The 18602-nt window shown below is 45.9% G+C and overlaps 1 protein-coding gene across 1 annotated transcript in view; it reads right to left on the bottom strand.

Moving 5' to 3' along the window:
* The window catches only part of LOC120992104 (zinc finger protein 436-like), a 442874-nt gene that overhangs the window by 412100 nt on the left and 12172 nt on the right, over positions 1-18602 (bottom strand). The window contains exon 2 of the mRNA XM_040420873.1: positions 9747-9851. Within this exon, the coding sequence (XP_040276807.1) occupies positions 9747-9824 (78 nt within the window). The 5' untranslated portion in view covers positions 9825-9851. The remainder of the gene's footprint in view (positions 1-9746; positions 9852-18602) is intronic.

The raw sequence follows: 18602 nt of genomic DNA, 5'->3' as shown, positions 1-18602 counted from the left end.
TGGTCCAGCCAGAGGCCTATCCCAGAGACAATGCTGAGGTCTCCACCGAGGAACCCATGCAGGTTGGCATGACCCGAGGAAATCTTCGCCGCAGACGTGGAGAATGCTTTTACTGTGGAGATCCTGACCATTGGATCAACCAGTGTCCTAAGAAGGTCCTCTCTGTCAAGTCTCCAAAGGCAAGGCAACCTAAAGACCAGGTACACCCTGAATTTTCTAAATGTAAGCTTTCGGTACCCATTACGATTTCTCTGGGAGTAGATAAATGGCCGGGTAAGGCCTTTATTGATTCTGGCTCAGCGGCTAGCTTTATTGACTCTGAGTATGCTATAAGATTGGGTATTCCTATGTTTGCCTTACCAACTCCTATTCATGTCATGGCTATTGATGCTACTCCTCTTATTGGTGGTACGGTGAGCTTATGTACTTCGGAGATTTCTCTAACCGTGGGTGTGTGCCACTCAGAGAAATGTTCGCTTTTTAGTCCTGGAGAACCTATCGGCTGAGGTGGTACTAGGGTTGCCTTGGCTCCGACTACATAACCCCACTATAGATTGGTCCAATGGGGAGTTGGTGAGATGGGGGCCTAAGTGTGACTCGTGCTTGTCCGTGGTACAGGCTGGGGTCTCAGTAAAGTCTGATACTTTACCCTCTGTTGTTAGAGAATATTCTGATGTATTCTCATCACCAACCCCGGAGGTTCTACCCCCCCATAGACCTTATGATTGTACCATAGAGTTAGTAGAGGGGGCCAAGTTTCCTAAGGGACGAATTTATAATCTTTCTATGCCTGAACGCAAGGCCATGGAAGATTATATTAAGGAGAGCCTTGGTAAAGGGCATATTAGACCTTCTGTCTCTCCCATGGGGGCAGGGTTTTTCTTCGTTAAGAAAAAAGATGGTGGTCTTAGGCCATGTATCGATTATCGGAGATTAAATAAAATCACTGTCCAGAATAGATACTCCCTCCCATTGATTCCGGATTTATTTAACCAGGTTCTGGGGGCAACCTGGTTTTCCAAAATTGACCTGAAAGGGGCATACAATCTAATCCGAATCAAGGAGGGAGACGAATGGAAGACGGCGTTCAATACCCCGGTAGGACACTTTGAATATCAGGTGATGCCTTTTGGACTCAGCAATGCCCCAGCTGTGTTCCAAAACTTCATGAATGACATTCTTAGGGAGTTCTTAGGTAAATTTGTTATTGTCTATCTTGACGACATTTTGATATTCTCTCCTGACTTCGAATCCCATGTGTCTCATGTTAAACAAGTATTAGAGGTGTTGAGGGAGAATCAGCTATCCGCTAAGCAAGAGAAATGTGTCTTTGGTGTACAGGAGATTCTGTTTCTAGGGCATGTTCTGACTCCTCACGCCTTCAAGATGGATCCTGGTAAGTTAATAGCAATTAAGGAATGGGTAAGACCTTCATCCTTAAAGGCCTTACAACGGTTCTTAGGTTTCACCAATTACTATCGTAAATTTATTATGAATTTTTCCGTAATTGCTAAACTGTTGACCGACCTTACAAAGAAAGGGGCAGATTTGGAGAATTGGTCTACTGAGGCCATTTCTTCATTTGAAAAATTAAAAAAGGCATTCAGTAGCGCTCCCATTCTGATCAGGAGAAACCTTTTATTGTGGAGGTGGATGCGTCTGAGGACGGCGCAGGAGCAGTCCTTTCACAAGGTCCTGCTAGCCTCACTAACCTGAGACCATGTGCCTTCTTCTCCAGGAAATTCTTCCCCACGGAGAGAAACTACGACATAGGGAATAGGGAGCTGCTGGCCATTAAATGGGCTTTTGAGGAGTGGAGGCATTTTCTGGAGGGGGCAAGGCATTGTGTAACTGTTGTCACTGACCATAAAAACCTTATGTTTCTCGAGTCTGCTAAGAGGTTGAATCCCCGTCAAGCCAGATGGGCTCTGTTTTTTTACTCGTTTTGATTTTTCCATTACGTTCAGGCCGGGAAGTAAAAATGTGAAGGCGGACGCAGTATCTCGGAGCTTCCAGGCTTTTCAACCTACTGAGGTACCACCTGAATCCATCCTACCAGCAAAAATCTTCTTAGCAGCTCTTACCCAGGATATCTCGGCTCGCATTAGGTCTGAACAACATCTGGCACCGGTATCCACCCCAACAGATAAGTTGTTTGTTCCCGTACAATTTCGTCTCCAGCTGTTGGGTGAGTGTCACGATTCTGCCTTTTGTGGACATCCGGGTGTTGAGGGCACTAAGGATCTGGTTTCTAGATCTTATTGGTGGCCCACTCTAACTAGGGATGTCAAGTCCTACGTGTCAGCCTGTGAGGTTTGTGCCAGGTCCAAGACACCTATGACTCGCCCTGCTGGTAACCTACGACCCCTACCCATTCCCAGTAGACCCTGGTCCCATATCTCGATGGACTTTATAACTGACCTACCGCCGGCGGAGGGTAAGACTGTAGTTTGGGTAGTGGTCGATAGGTTTAGCAAGATGGTCCATTTCATTCCCCTGTCTAAACTCCCGAATGCCAAAACCCTGGCGTCTATTTTTGTGAAAGAAATTGTTCGATTGCATGGTATCCCGGAAAATATTGTTTCTGACAGGGGTGTGCAGTTTGTGTCCAAATTCTGGAGGGCCTTCTGTCAAAAATGTAAAATTTCATTGTCTTTTTCCTCTGCCTACCACCCTGAGAGTAATGGGCAGACTGAACGCCTTAATCAGTCTGTGGAACAATTCTTGAGGTCGTATGTTGCTGATGACCAGCAATTATGGGTAAAATTTCTTCCATTGGCTGAATTTGCTTTGAATAACCGTGTCAATTCTTCTGCTCGGGTTTCACCTTTCTTTTGTAACCATGGTTTCCATCCCCGTTTTCATTCTGGGTCATCCGTCTCCTCCTCTAACCCTGAGGCGGATAGGTTCTCCTCTGAATTGTGCACAGTTTGGGCCCGGGTTCAATCGAACTTAGAAAAGGCTCAAAGTTCTCAGAAACTCAAGGCCAATAGGAGACGTTCAAGGGGGGTGAATTTTCAGGTTGGGGATAAGGTATGGTTGTCCTCCAAGAATCTCTCTCTTAAGGTAGATTCTAAAAAGTTTGCTCCTCGTTTTATTGGACCATATAAGTTCACGGAGGTGATTAACCCGGTATAATTTAGGTTGGAGCTGCCCAAGTCATTCCACATTCATGATGTGTTCCATAAATCTCTACTTAAAAAATATTTTGAACCGGTAGTACCATCGAAAGCCTCGCCTCTGCCGGTTCTTGTTAATGATGCTGTCGATTATGTGGTGTCTAAAATAGTGGATGTCAGGAAGGTGCGTAATTCCTTGCAGTACCTGGAAGGGGTACGGACCTGAAGAGAGATCTTGGGTACCTGCCAGGGAGGTTCATGCCCCTAGACTTGTTCGAAAATTTCATTTAGAACACCCTGAAAAGCCATCGCCTAAGGTCTTGGGTCCGGTGGCCCCTCGTAAAAGGGGGGGTACTGTCACGGGGTTCCGAAGGTGCACTCGGTCCCCCATTGCCCGCAGAACTGTTCCTTAGCTTTGGGAATGAGGATCTGTGTTTGACCTCATTCCCAGGGCGGCTTTACTAGCTGGGTGGCTCCCTGCTCCTAAGTCTGCCTTGAGCGCCGAGCTGATCACTCGGTGCTCAACTGGTTGGTCTGTCGGTCATGTGACGCTGGCCACGTCACATGATCCTCACTCCCCACTATAAATACAGGCAGCCTGCTGGCCACAGGTTGCCTGTTAATTTAGGTTCCACCTGTGATTTGGTCTTTCCTGGCGTACTTACCTCCTGCTGAATTCGTGACGATCCTCTGCCTGCTCCTTGTGTACTTTTCTGCTCTCCTGGTATTCTCCCCGGCTTCTCCTGACAATTCTCTGCTTGCTCCATTTGTACTTTGTAGCTTTCCTGGTATTGACTCGGTCCGTTCACGTCCTGTTGTTTGTCTGTCTGTCATCCCTGCACTTATTCCAAGTTAGGGATTGCCGTCCAGTTGTCCCCTGTCATTAGGACTCGCGAGGCAAGTAGGCAGGGCCAGGGGTAAGGGTGGAGCGCAGTGGTCACTTCCCTCCCCCCTGTGTGTGTGTGTGTGTACGCGACCGTTACACATGCCCAGAAAGGTTAGCCGCTGAGATGGATAGACATCACTTCTGGCGGTTCAGGATCCATCCAAAGCGTTCCAGGTGTCCAGGACTATGCTCAGGCTGTCCTCCTTTACCGAGAATGATGGACCCTTTATCAGCATATCGTCTAAGTAAGGGATCGCCACTATACCCCTGGCATGGAGCAGGGCCATGACCGCCGCCAGAACCTTCGTAAAGACTCTGGAAGCTGTGCCAGGCCGAACGGGAGGGCCACAAACTGGTAGTGGAAGGGACCCACTGCGAACCGGAGAAATTTTTAATGACTGACGCAGATGGAAACATGAAGATAAGTGTCCTTGTTGTCTATCGAGGACAGGTACTCTCCCAGTTCCATGGACGCAACGACCAATCTCAGGGACTCCATCCGGAAACCACTAAGCCAAAGAAAGCGGTTGAGTGCCTGGAGGTCCAGAACAGAAAGTCCCGTCCTTTTTGGAGTAGAACCCGGGAAAACGGTCTTGCGCAGGAACCGGGACAATTACTCCTTGCCGCAGAAGTGTGTGAATAGCCTGAAAAAAGGAATTTACGGCAGAGGGACAGGTCGGAGGAGACGAGCTAAAAAAATTGGGACGGAGCCATAGGCTACGGCAAATAGCCACCAAAAGGGCTGATGAGCGTGCCATAAGCCTGGCCGCGTCCAGAGAGGCTTCACAAATATACGCACTGGCATGGGAATGCTTCAGGGCAATATCGGAAAGTTCCCCCGAGGGGACCCCCAAGGAGAGACCCTGACGTGAATTATTTGCCCAATCACCCACAGCTTTGCTCACCCATGTAGAGGCAAAAACCGGTCGCAGTGCTGTGCCTACTGCTTCAAAGGAAGATTTTGCCAAAGATTCCAATTTTTTTTATACCCGATAGAGAAAGAAGTCCCATCCGCCATCAGCAAAGTGGGATGTTTTGACAAGCGGGATACTGGCGGGTCAACCATAGGTAAGGACGACCACTTCTTAGTCAAATCCTCCGGAAATGGATAAAGGACGTCTAAGTGTTTTGCCAAGACAAAACGTCTATCAGGAAAATTCCAATCCTTGGAAAGGGAGGAATCAAAATCCTGGTGGTTGGGGAAACATTTGGGCGGGCGACGGGACCTCCTAAAGGAAAAACCCAAGCCGGCCGATGAGGGTGCAGGGTCCTCAACCTGTAAGGTCTCTATAACCACTGTAATGAGATTGTCCAGCATGGAGGACAGCTTTGACGACTGACCCTCAGGAGAGACAAAATCCTCATCTGAAAACATAGAAACATAGAATGTGTCGGCAGATAAGAACCATTTGGCCCATCTAGTCTGCCCAATATACTAAATACTATGGATAGCCCCTGGCCCTATCTTATATGAAGGATGGCCTTATGCCTATCCCATGCATGCTTAAACTCCTCCACTGTATTTGCAGCTGCCACTTCTGCAGGAAGGCTATTCCATGCATCCACTACTCTCTCAGTAAAGTAATACTTCCTGATATTACTTTTAAACCTTTGCCCCTCTAATTTAAAACTGTCCTCTTGTAGCAGTTTTTCTTCTTTTAAATATTCTTTCCTCTTTTACCTTGTTGATTCCCTTTATGTATTTAAAAGTTTCTATCATATCCCCTCTGTCTCGTCTTTCTTCCAAGCTATACATGTTAAGGTCCTTTAATCTTTCCTGGTAAGTTTTATCCTGCAATCCATGTATCAGTTTAGTAGCTCTTCTCTGAACTCTCTCCAAAGTATCAATATCCTTCTGGAGATATGGTCTCCAGTACTGAGCACAATACTCCAAATGAGGTCTCACTAGTGCTCTGTAGAGCGGCATGAGCACCTTCCTCTTTCTACTGGTAATTCCTCTTGCTATACACCCAAGCATTCTGCTAGCATTTCCTGCTGCTCTATGACATTGTCTGCCTACCTTTAAGTCTTCTGAAATAATGACCCCTAAATCCCTTTCCTCAGATACTGAGGTTAGGACTGTATCACTGATTTTATATTCTGCTCTTGGGTTTTTACGTCCCAGGTGCATTATCTTGCACTTATCAACATTAAATTTTAGTTGCCAGATTTTTGACCATTCCTCTAGTTTTCCTAAGTCCTTTTCCATTTGGTGTATTCCTCCAGGAGCATCAACCCTGTTACAAATCTTTGTGTCATCAGCAAAAAGACACACCTTACCATTGAGGCCTTCTGCAATTTCGCTGATAAAGATATTAAACAATATGGGTCCCAGAACAGATCCCTGAGGTACCCCACTGGTAACAAGACCTTGGTCTGAATATACTCCATTGACTACAACCCTCTGTTGCCTGTCCCTCAGCCACTGCCTAATCCATTCAACAATATGGGAGTCTAAGCCCAATGACTGCACTTTATTGATAAGCCTTCTATGTGGGACAGTATCAAAAGCCTTACTAAAGTCTAGATAAGCAATGTCTACTGCACCTCCTCCATCTATTATTTTAGTCACCCAATCAAAAAAATCAATAAGATTAGTTTGACATGATCTCCCTGAAGTAAACCCATGCTGTTTTTCATCTTTCAATCCATGGGATTTTAGATGGTCCACAATCCTCTCCTTAAGTATGGTTTCCATTAATTTCCCCACTATTGATGTCAGGCTTACTGGCCTGTAGTTGCCCGATTCCTCCCTACTACCTTTCTTGTGAATGGGCACAACATTTGCTAATTTCCAATCTTCTGGGACGACTCCTGTTGCCAGTGATTGGTTAAATAAATCTGTTAATGGTTTTGCTAGTTCACCGCTGAGCTCTTTTAATAGCTTTGGGTGTATCCCATCAGGCCCCTGTGACTTATTTGTATTGATTTTAGACAGCTGACTTAGAACCTCTTCCTCTGTAAAGACACATGCGTCAAAAGATTCATTAGTCTTCTTTCCTAACTGAGGTCCTTCTCCTTCATTTTCCTTTGTAAAAACTGAACAGAAGTATTCATTGAGGCAGTCAGCTAGTTCTTTATCTTCTTCCATATACCTTCCTTCTTTAGTTTTTAATTTGGTAATTCCTTGTTTTAGTTTCCTTTTTTCATTTATGTATCTGAAGAATGCCTTATCACCTTTTTTCCCTGACTGAGCTAATTTCTCTTCTGCCTGTGCTTTAGAAACTCTTATAACTTGTTTGGCCTCTCTCTGCCTAATCTTATAAATTTGTCTGTCATCCTCGTTTGTTTTTTTTTTATAATTCCTAAATGCTATCTTTTTGTTTTTAATGATTTTGGCCACTTCTGCTGAGTACCACAGTGGTCTCTTCCTTTTTTTGCTTTTACTGACAAGCCTAATGCAATTTTCTGTTGCCTTCAATAGTGCCACTTTTAAGTAGTCCCATTTCTCCTGGACTCCAATTAAACTGTTCCAGTCTGTTAGGGACTCGTATACCACTAATCTAATTTTAGAAAAGTCAGTTTTTCTAAAATCTAAAACTTTTGTTTTTGTGTGGTGTGACTCAGTCACTGTACTTATAGTAAACCACACTGACTGGTGATCACTAGATCCCAAGCTTTCCCCTACAGTAATATCAGATACCAAATTCCCATTTGTGAATACTAAATCTAAAATGGCCTCCTTCCGGGTTGGCTCCTCCACTACTTGCTGTAGAGATAATCCCAGTAGGGAATTTAGAATATCTGTACTCCTGGCAGAACTAGCTATTTTGGTTTTCCAGTTTACATCTGGAAGATTGAAGTCTCCCATAATGATAACTTCCCCCTTCAATGTCATTTTAGCTATTTCCTCAACTAGTAGATCATCTAATTCTTTGACTTGGCTAGGTGGTCTATATAATCACACCTACACGAGTTACCTTATGATTATCAAGCTGCAAGGTAACCCAAACTGACTCTAAATTGTTCTCGCTAACTTGTATCAAATTAGATTTTATGCTATCTTTCACATACAGGGCCACCCCTCCCCCTTCTTGCCTTCTCTGTCTTTCCTGTATAGAGAGAACACTGGTATTGATATATCCCAGTCATTACTCCCCTTGAACCACGTCTTAGTAACAGCCACTCTCATCAGAACATGCCTCTTCCACGGAGGACATGTCGGAGTGAGTCTCTCTGAAAGGTGGCGGAGAGGAAGAGGAAACGAGTGGTCAGAGGACGGCTTTGCAGACAAACTCCCCAATATTTCCACAATGGCTTTGTTGGTATGAGAGACGTCCTGTACCATCCTTAACAGGGAGCATGCCCACTCCGGCTCTACCATAGCTGGGCAGTAGGGGCGACTGGGTCAGGGGCAGAGCCACTTAGCGGTGAGCATAGCACGAAGAGCAGAGGGGATCTAACTGACTGAATGGAAATTTTGAGCGACAAGAGGCACAAGCAAAATGGTGCACCGAAGTGACCGCCTGCTTTGGGGCCTGGGGTCTGGGCTCGGACATAATGAGAACCCTGTAGCAACAGGAATGAACATGAGGGGGGTAGGTTAAACCCTGTAGGAAGGGGAGATAGAGCTTACCCGGCTTGTGTCCCTCAATGAAGCTTGTCCGGAGGTGCCTTTCCCCCCCGAGCATGTGGGCGGAGGCAGAAAAAGGTGCCAAGATTCGCCCCAGGATATAGCTGAAGGAGGTGGATCGGGAAGAACTTCATGTCCCGCCCCCAAAATGGAGTTGTCCCTGGCGAAACTGAAGGGAAGCGCAGGCCCGACCCTGTTAAAGAGGCCTCCGCCCCCCGCTTGCAGGATAACGGAGCTATCGCTAAAGCCCCGGTCGAACGGAGATGCTGGACGGGAGAGAAGGACCCGCGGGGAGCCGATATGGGAGTAGGCGGCAGAGAAGCTAGGCCTCAATTAGCCGCGGGCCCCGGTGGAGCACAGTACCGGAAACGACGAGAAGGAGAAAGGGCCCCTGGGATAGGGAGCATTGCGCACCGGAGGCTTCTCCAGCGCCCCCCACTCCCGACGCATGGAGGGGACAAGGCCTCCGAGGGGGAAATCACTAAAAGTAACCTGAGAAAGGAGGGGAGCACTTTGGGGGCCAGAAGTACTCACGCGTCCGGCGTCTTCTGCCCCCCTGGCTCCAGCCGGATCATCACCTTCGGTTTGCGGCCCCTTGGAGAGGGCCGCTACACTGAAAACAGAGGGGACTTGTAGTGGGCGGCCGTGATGATCCGAAGGCTAGCGGGATGCAGAGGCTTGAGGAACCTCTGGTCCTCCTTGACTTCTGGAGACCGGGAAGGAGCAGCGTGCTGGGAGACCTCCTGGTCTCCCGTCTCCTGGGTGGAAGTGCAGGCAGCTAGGACTGCCTGAAATCCCGCTAGAAGAAAAGAAAAAAAGAAAAATCAAAAAAGGAAAAAAAATTGCAGATTTGCAAAGCAGGGAGGTCTGCTTCCTACAGACACTAAGCTAAAACTGATTTAACTTAGTCCCTGTAGGAAGGGTATAGCTGAAGGGAGGAGCTCACACCTTTTTGCTTAGTGTCCACCTCCTAGTGGCAACAGCTATACATATGGTCAAGCCTGTGTCCCGCAAGGATACGGATGAGAAATTATAGTAGTTCGATATTGAAAGCTGTAGTGGATGGTGAGATATGGAGCCTGAAAGTCAAAAGTTCAAAACATACTTACCCTTTCGCTCGTCAGTGTAGATGAGAATGATGTAATGTGACATAATCAGAATCTCTCACCTCTCCAGTAAGTTGGCAGAGTATCTCTAGGGTGAGATTTAATACCCTCTCAGCCATCTTGTCTTTGTCCCTATCCATCCTATATGGGTCAGTCAGGAAAATTCTCTGATAAAGAGAAAATATCAATATATTACTTTATATTGCAGGAACCTGAATGGAAAGAGGAGGAAACAATGTTAAAACCAGATACGATACCACAAAAAACACAACTACTAAAGATAATGAAAGGGGAAATATTTGAGGAGTTATTATAGAGCAGATGTTGTATTTTCTCTGTCTGTATGGATTGGGCTATGAGGGGAATAGTCTGACAATGCAGTTTATCTGCAACAAAGTGTAAAAGGATGTGGCATCTTCACATGACTGTGACACGCTGTAGCCATTGTTACTCACCTGTACTGGATCCTGCGACTTGCGCTGCCTCTCCCCCTTCTTCTTGACGGCTTCTCCTATGCATCAGGTTGTCGCGGTGCATATCAATGGCATCACACCACCACGACATGCCCCCATATTCGGCTGAGGTGACAGCACAACACCTGATTATTCAGGGTAGTTACTCCGGTCCCAGCACACCGGCCGACTCCTCTGCTACTCCAGTCTTCAGCCTAACTCTCTTACATCACTCTGCAGTTCAATATAAAAGATCACCCAACTCTGCTTCTCTAGCCCTAGATATGGATCCCAAAGATGCGGCGGCATCCACAGCACTACTATTTGGTCTCAACAAGCTAGCCAAACAAGTAGATTAACTTGTTTCATTTCAATAGAAGGTCGTCCGCGCTGTACGTGATCTCTCAGCACGGGCGGATGCTCAAGGACCTGTTGTATGATTTGAAGAAATCACGAGGCAGATTTGATTTGAGTACAAATAAATTCAACTCATATGAAAAGTGCTAAGATTCCACCGGAAAAGTAATGTATGACATTGTAGGGTCTTCTAGGACGGCATCCAACCTCATATCAAGCTCTTTAAATGGGCATTCTGGTTTCACGATATCGACGACCTATCCCCAGGAGAAGTCATCAATATAGAATCGGCGGGGGTCTGACTTTCTGCAATTCCCCTGATGCAAGCACTGTGTCCTTTTCAATGTTTATCAGTGTGCCGTCTACGTTGTAGTGGTGGTGCGGCGCAGTTGCAGGAAACACTAGAGAATGCAGCTCTGGCAGCCCCTTCAAACAGCTGACGGGGTTGCCGAGAGTCAGACCTCCACCAATCTGAAAAAGATGATCGGATAGGTCCTATCTTGAGGTTCACCGTCTGTGTACTTCCTATCCGACTTGGATTTATGCTTTTGAAAACTTAAAAACAGTGCAAACATTATGTTTTTGAGGGGGGCAGTTCTTTGCCGGCGTTTATACACATGCAGTGGGATTGGAAGAGGCAACGGCTTTCTTTGAACAAGCGATCCAAAAATGATCCTTTTTTGGGGAGTAGCAAAAAGTTTTGGTGTTATGTTAAATTAAAAAAAATATAAAAAAAAAAAAAAAATATATATATTATTGTTATTATTATTATTATTATATTATTAATAAATAAATAAATATATATATATATATATATATATATATATATATATATATATACATATATACATATATACATACACACACACACATACACTGCCTGTCCAAAAAAAATAATAATCGCCACCTGGATTTAACTAAGCAAATAGTTATGAGTCTCTGTGAGGATTCGCTCTGGTCGGCAGGGTAAGTGGATGCAGAACAGAGGCAAAAGAAACAGTTTGTAAAACAAAACTTCAGTGTTTATTCACACAGGAGGATAAAAAACAAAGCAACATTTTTCAGTCTTAGTGTTCGTTCACACAAAGGAAAGTCCAAAGCACAAAACAGTCACCTTGTTAGCAGGTTTTTTCAGCTGTCCACAACTGGCTTTAGGGGGCCTGTTTCCCCGCATGAGGCTCTCAGCCCTCTAGCACGGCACCAGGCCTCAGATCCCAAAACAGAGACCTTGATTGTAAGCCCAGCTGCCTATTTAAAGGACAGCTAGGTGCTGCCAAAACCCGGACCGACACTTAAACTCCGGTCCGGTATTTGATCTCACCTGGCTGGAAATCAGCCCAGCCGCCCATGTTGGGAGGAAAATACCTGCCTTCCCAAACAAAACCCCTTGCTATGTCACAGTCTCCTATTGGATAATTACTGCATGGTGCGATTATCTTTCAGCTGGCAACAAGTTATTTATCCCCAACTGATGCAATGAGTTGCTTCTCATTTCTTAAACAACCATGTCGAAATACACATCTCGTGGTCGTGGAAAAGATGTTAGTCTGTTTGAGAAGGGTCAAATCATTGGCATGCATCAAGCAGAGAAAAGGCTACTTTTACACTTGCGGCAGAGTGATCCGGCAAGCAGTTCCGTCGCCGGAACTGCCTGCCGGATCCGGCAAAATGTATGCCAACTGATGCCATCCTGATCAGTCTTAAAAATGCCTGATCAGTCAGAAAAATGCATTGAGATCTCTGACTTTGGTGTTAGGATAAATTTTAAAATTAACATGTCCAAGTCTGAGGCTTTGAATGTCACTCTGCCGGAAGCCCTGGCTTCCTCCCTTAAGAATCACCTCTGACCTCTCGCGGCTTTTTTCGTTGAATTTTACACCCCTCCTTCAGCGTTTTCAAAAAGATCTAGATGGCTGGCGTGGACGTGATTTTTTTCTGGTTTGGAATGATTAGTATTCTGAAAAAGAACCTGTTGCCTAAACTGCTTTACTTATTGCAGACGATTCCCCTCCGTATTGCCTCCACATTCTGGTCACAACTGCGTCAATGTTTCACACAGTTTGTTTGGGCACCCGGCAGACCACAGTTAAAATGGGAAGTTTTGACACGTCCTAAGGAAAATGGGGGTGGGCCTACCCGATTGTACTACCATTTTACTGCGTATGCCCGGTTACTGGACATGATTCACACGGACACGTCTAAGGCTTGGGTACATGCTGCCCCTGGCTCAATTACTGCCCTCCCATGGTTGGCGGGACTACCATGCCCCTCGCATTCACATCTATCTTTTACGGCGCACAGACCATTTTGATTCTGTCTTTCATAAAACGAACGGCGTCATTAATCGACCCTAAAGGCCCTTTATTGCCGATAACTGACCATCCCAATTTTTCCCCGGCCCGGTTAACTGGACCCTTCCTTACGGGCACGCGGAGCCGCCCACTCCCGTTCTGTCATGTCCTTTCAGGTTCTGCATTGAAGCCTCTATCTCATATACTGGACACTCCGACCCCTCCGCCCGTGGCTCTTTTGAGTTTTAACAGCTTCGTCATTTCCACTCCTCTTTGGCCAAGACTCATAATTTATCCCGCAACCTAACAGACTTTGAAAAGATGTGTCTCTCCCCCTCTGCGATCCTACGTCCTGTATCTTCTGTTTACAAGCTGCTTATACACCGGCGGTCCTTGTGCCCTCCCCCGTTTTGCCAGGCATGGGAACATGATTTAGGGAGGCAGTATACCCCTGCTCAATGGAACAAATGTTTCTTGTTGTCTCACAAATCCACGATTTCTACCAAAGCTCAAGAAACGAGTTATAAAATTGTCTCTAGGTGGTATAGAGTGCCGGTGCTGCTCCACCGATGGTTCCCGACAGTATCGGATCGTTGCTGGAGATGTCTTACGGAGGAGGGCACAATGCTCCATGTCTGGTGGCAGTGTAGTGTGCTGCGCCCTTTCTGGGACTTTGTCCACAAAATGATCACTGAGATCACCGGGGTCCCCATGCAGAACTCCCCAGAGACCTTTTTGCTGTTTGATAGCATTCTGAATGCCCCAGCTTATAAGAAATCTCTATTGAAATACATGATACAGGCGGCGAAAGTGGTGATCCCCAGACACTGGAAATCCACCTCTCCCCCCTCCCCTAAGGAGTGGTTTAAGAAAATTGCTCTCTACCAGAGGTTGGAAGTAGAGTTGTTGCGATACCAAATTTTTGATTCGGTTTCGATACCAATAAAAAGTATTGCGATACTCGATACCACGCGAAAAAAATAAACCAAAAAATCCACGTGCATTCCGCATTTTTTAAAATGGCGAATCGCGCAGTTTTTTTATATTTTTTTCTGTTCCGGCGTTCACCGCATAGATTTTTAAAATATTTTAATAGTTTGGACTTTTCTGACGTGGCGATATGTAATATGTTTATTATTTATACATTTTATATGTGAAATTGGGAAAGGGGGCGATTCATACTTAATATTTAGGCGTTTTTTTTTTTTACTTTTTTTCTTAATAACTATTTCCCCCCTTAGGGGCTAGAACCTGGGATTTTTTTCATCCCTTGTCCTATTCACCCTGATAGATCTCTATCAGGGTGAATAGGACTTCACACTGTCCCTGCTGCTCTGTGCACACAGCATCAGGGATGTTACCATGGCAGCCAGGGCTTCAGTAGCGTCCTGGCTGCCATGGTAACCGATCGGAGCCCCAGGATTACACAGCTGGGGCTCCAATCAGAAGCTGCCACTGCACCACCAATGAGGGGGAGGGGACCCTGTGGACACTGCCACCAATGATTTTAATACTGGGGGGGTTGAGAGGGGCCGGAGCACTGTGCCACTAATGATTTTAATGGGGTGGGGGGTTTGAGAGGGGGAGGAGGGCGCACTGCGCACCAATGATAATTACCCCTTAATACAGGAGGCGGGTACTGGCAGATTAGCGGCACCTGAGGGGTTAACTGATCGCAGCTCCCTGTCAGGGGCAGGGTGCCGGCAATGCGATTCTGCTGCCGGCACCTGCCTCCTGTATTATTATGTGTAGGTCCAGACTTTAAGTATTAGGCTACGCAGAGCGGCGCCCAGAGATGTCTCTGCACTTACTATTATTCCTGGGCGCCACTCCGTTCACCTGCTGTGCCCCCGTTACCGTCTCCTGCTCCATATGCTATTTACTATCGGAGCAATGAGGAGGAGACATCAGCTTCTCTAGTGGGCGTTCCTTCTCCCTGGCTGTAGCACTGTCCAATCGCAGCGCAGGGAGAAGGAACGCCCACTAGAGAAGCTGATGTCTCCTCCCCATTGCTCCGATAGTAATTAGCATATGGAGCAGGAGAGGAGACAGTAATGGGGCACAGCGGGCGAACGGAGCGGCGTCCAGGAATAATGGTAAGTGCTGGGACATCGCTGGGCGCCGCTCTGTGTAGGAAAAGTCGTATCATTGGTGGCGCAGTGCGCCCGCCCCTCCTCCGCCCCTCTCCTCATTGGTGGCAGCTGCAGCACAGGGGGGGGGGGGACAGCTTCCTTCTCCCCTGTGCTGCTGAGAGAACATGAGCGTGCTGAGAGCAGTGTGCTCATGTTCAGAGATACTAGACTGCGCAGCAGCGCAGCCCAATATCGAAAAAAATGGAAATCCCGGTACGATACCGAGACAAAAGAATCGATTGGGTATCGAAATTTCGATACCCGCAACAACCCTAGTTGGAAGACCTTATCAGTGTAATGCCCTCAGATGCGTCCCGGTTCGTAAAGACCTGGGGCCCCTGGGATGACTTTCGCTCCACATCCTTGTTTCGAGACACCAGGGTTTAGGCCCTCCTCGCTATGCTTTAGCCCCCCCCCAGCCTCCTTTCCTCCCCCTCTCCCGCTGTCTCGTTTGTTTGTCTTCTATGTCTATTGTCTTTTTTCTTTGTGTTCGTTTGGATGTCTGTAGTACATTTGCCTTTTTGCTCAGTTTATGTATTTGAAAATGATCTCTTATGCTTATTTTCTGTACTGCACCACTGGTATTATTCTTGTTGTTGACGTTGTTCAATGTTGATTTGATTATTCTGGAAAAACCCTAATAAAACGTTAAATTTACAAAAAAACTGGAAGGATAGTGGGGACCCATCGTATTCGAGGAAGAAATGTGGCGGGAAAAAAATCCTGAATGATCGTGCGATCACTTAAACGTTTGGTGAAATCAAATCGAAGAAAAACAACAGTAGAACTCAGGGCTATGTTTAATAGTGAAAGTAAGGGCATTTCCACACGCACAATGCGAAGGGAACTCAAGGGATTGGGACTGAACAGCTGTGTAGCCGTAAGAAAACCACTAATCAGTGAGGCAAACCAGAAAAAAAGGCTTCAATTTGCTAGGAAGCATAAAGATTGGACTCTGGAGCAATGGAAGAAGGTCATGTGGTCTGATGAGTCCAGATTTACCCTGTTCCAGAGTGATGGGCGCATCAGGGTAAGAAGAGAGGCAGGTGAAGTGATGCACCCATCATGCCTAGTGCCTACTGTACAAGCCTGTGGGGGCAGTGCTATGATCTGGGGTTGCTGCAGTTGGTCAGGTCTAGGTTCAGCAACAGTATGTGCTCCAAGAATGAGGTCAGCGACTACCTGAACATACTGAATGACCAGGTTATTCCATCAATGGATTTTCTTTCCCTGATGGCACGGGCATATTCCAAGATGACAATGCCAGGATTCATCGGGCTCAAATTGTGAAAGAGTGGTTCAGGGAGACATCATTTTCACCCATGGATTGGCCACCACAGAGTCCAGACTTTAACCCCATTGAGAATCTTTGGGATGTGCGGGAGAAGGCTTTGCGCAGCAGTCAGACTCTACCATCATCAATGCAAGATCTTGGTGAAAAATTAATGCAACACTGGATGGAAATAAATATTGTGACATTGCAGAAGCTTATCGAAACAATGCCACAGCGAATGCGTGCCGTAATCAAAGGTAAAGGCGGTCCAATGAAATATTTTTGGTGGTGACTTTTTTTGGACGGGCAGTAATTATATATATATATATATATATATATATACACAGTACAGACCAAAAGTTTGGACACCTTCTCATTCAAAGAGTTTTCTTTATTTTCAAGACTATGAAGGCATCAAAACTATGAATTAACACATGTGGAATTATATACATAAACAAGTGTGAAACAACTGAAAATATGTCATATTCTAGGTTCTTCAAAGTAGCCACCTTTTGCTTTGATTACCGCTTTGCACACTCTTGGCATTCTCTTGATGAGCTTCAAGAGGTAGTCCCCTGAAATGGTCTTCCAAAAGTCTTGAAGGAGTTCCCAGAGATGCTTAGCACTTGTTGGCCATTTTGCCTTCACTCTGCGGTCCAGCTTACCCCAAACCATCTCGATTGGGATCAGGTCCGGTGACTGTGGAGGCCAGGTCATCTGGCGCAGCACCCCATCACTCTCCTTCATGGTCAAATAGCCCTTACTTTTAAGTTTTCCCAATTTTTCGGCTGACCGACTGACCTTCATTTCTTAAAGTAATGATGGCCACTCGTTTTTCTTTACTTAGCTGCTTTTTTCTTGCCATAATACAAATTCTAACAGTCTATTCAGTAGGACTATCAGCTGTGTATCCACCTGACTTCTCCTCAACGCAACTGATGGTCCCAACCCCATTTATAAGGCAAGAAATCCCACTTATTAAACTTGACAGGGCACACCTGTGAAGTGAAAACCATTTCAGGGGACTACCTCTTGAAGCTCATCAAGAGAATGCCAAGAGTGTGCAAAGCAGTAATCAAAGCAAAAGGTGGCTACTTTGAAGAACCTAGAATATGACATATTTTCAGTTGTTTCACACTTGTTTGTTATGTATATAATTCCACATGTGTTAATTCATAGTTTTGATGCCTTCAGTGTGAATCTACAATTTTCATAGTCATAAAAATAAAGAAAACTCTTTGAATGAGAAGGTGTGTCCATACTTTTGGTCTTATATATATTTATATATAGATAGATCGCTCTCTCTCAGGGGTCGGCAATGACAGACTTCACATCAAACAGGGGGTTTTCAAGCTCCAACTGTGCTTTATTTGTCACACAGCACATCACACTTCCAAGTTTGGCATCACTCGGTACATGAAGTCGCAGCTTCCCCTCATAATGTGTTACATCCACACAAAACAATAAACCCTTGCCCGGCTAGGCGCTCATTATACAGAGGTCTCCCTAACTCACCTCTAGGTCAGTGTTCACACTGTGGTATTGTCACAGTCTCTCCTGAGACAGGGGTCAGAAGATCTAAGAGACTGGTTGCATGTGATGTGATCTGACAGCCTCTTTGGTTTCACTTGTTTCTGTGTTGTTGCTGGTTATGACCACACCTGTTGTCTCAGGTGTAGCTTAAGTGGTCATTCCAACTCCTCTATTAAGTCTGGTCTCGCCCATCATGCTATGCGGTTGATAGCTCCTTTCTGGTTCTGGAAGTGCTGGTTTTTGGTTCTCCACTGAGTTCCTGCTCGTCCGCGTACTTCGGAGTTAAGTGTCTTTTTCCTATTTTTTGTTTGTTGTATTCCCCTATCTTTTGGTATTAGGCCTGAGGGAGTCTCCTGTTCCTTCAGTTGGGAAGGAACAGGTCATCTTTTGTCCTAACACTATTTCCAGAGCCATTTAGGGTCAAATAGGGTTCTAGGTTCCTGAGTATGAACATTACTACCATCGAGGTCTGTTCATTCGGTTTAGGGATTCACTAGGTGGTGACCTTTCCCCTTTCCCTAGTTTCCAGGCCTAATACCTTTTCCCTTCCCTCCTGTGTTTAGTGTGCAGTTTACCACCGACACCGCGCCATGACATTATCAACCGCCAATAATTTCATTTGGTTCAGAGAGTCGTGTAAATTGTACTTTAGGTTACGTCCACTTTCATCTGGGAATGAGAGTCAAAGAGTGGGTATTATCATGTCGTTGCTTAAAGGGGATGCTCAGTCTTGGGCTTTTTCTCTACCGACCAGATCACAGTCCCTCCGGTCAGTAGATGAAGTTTTCAGAGCTCTACATCTTATATACGATGACCCGGATCGGATCTCCCTGGCTGAGACCTAGTTACATGGTTTACAGCAGGAAGGGCGTTCTGCGGA

The sequence above is a fragment of the Bufo bufo genome, chromosome 2 (assembly GCF_905171765.1).
Source record: "Bufo bufo chromosome 2, aBufBuf1.1, whole genome shotgun sequence".
In the NCBI taxonomy this organism is placed as follows: Eukaryota; Metazoa; Chordata; class Amphibia; order Anura; family Bufonidae; genus Bufo; species Bufo bufo.
The sequence above is the reverse complement of the archived record's forward strand: the minus strand, read 5'-3'. Positions and strand labels throughout refer to the sequence as shown.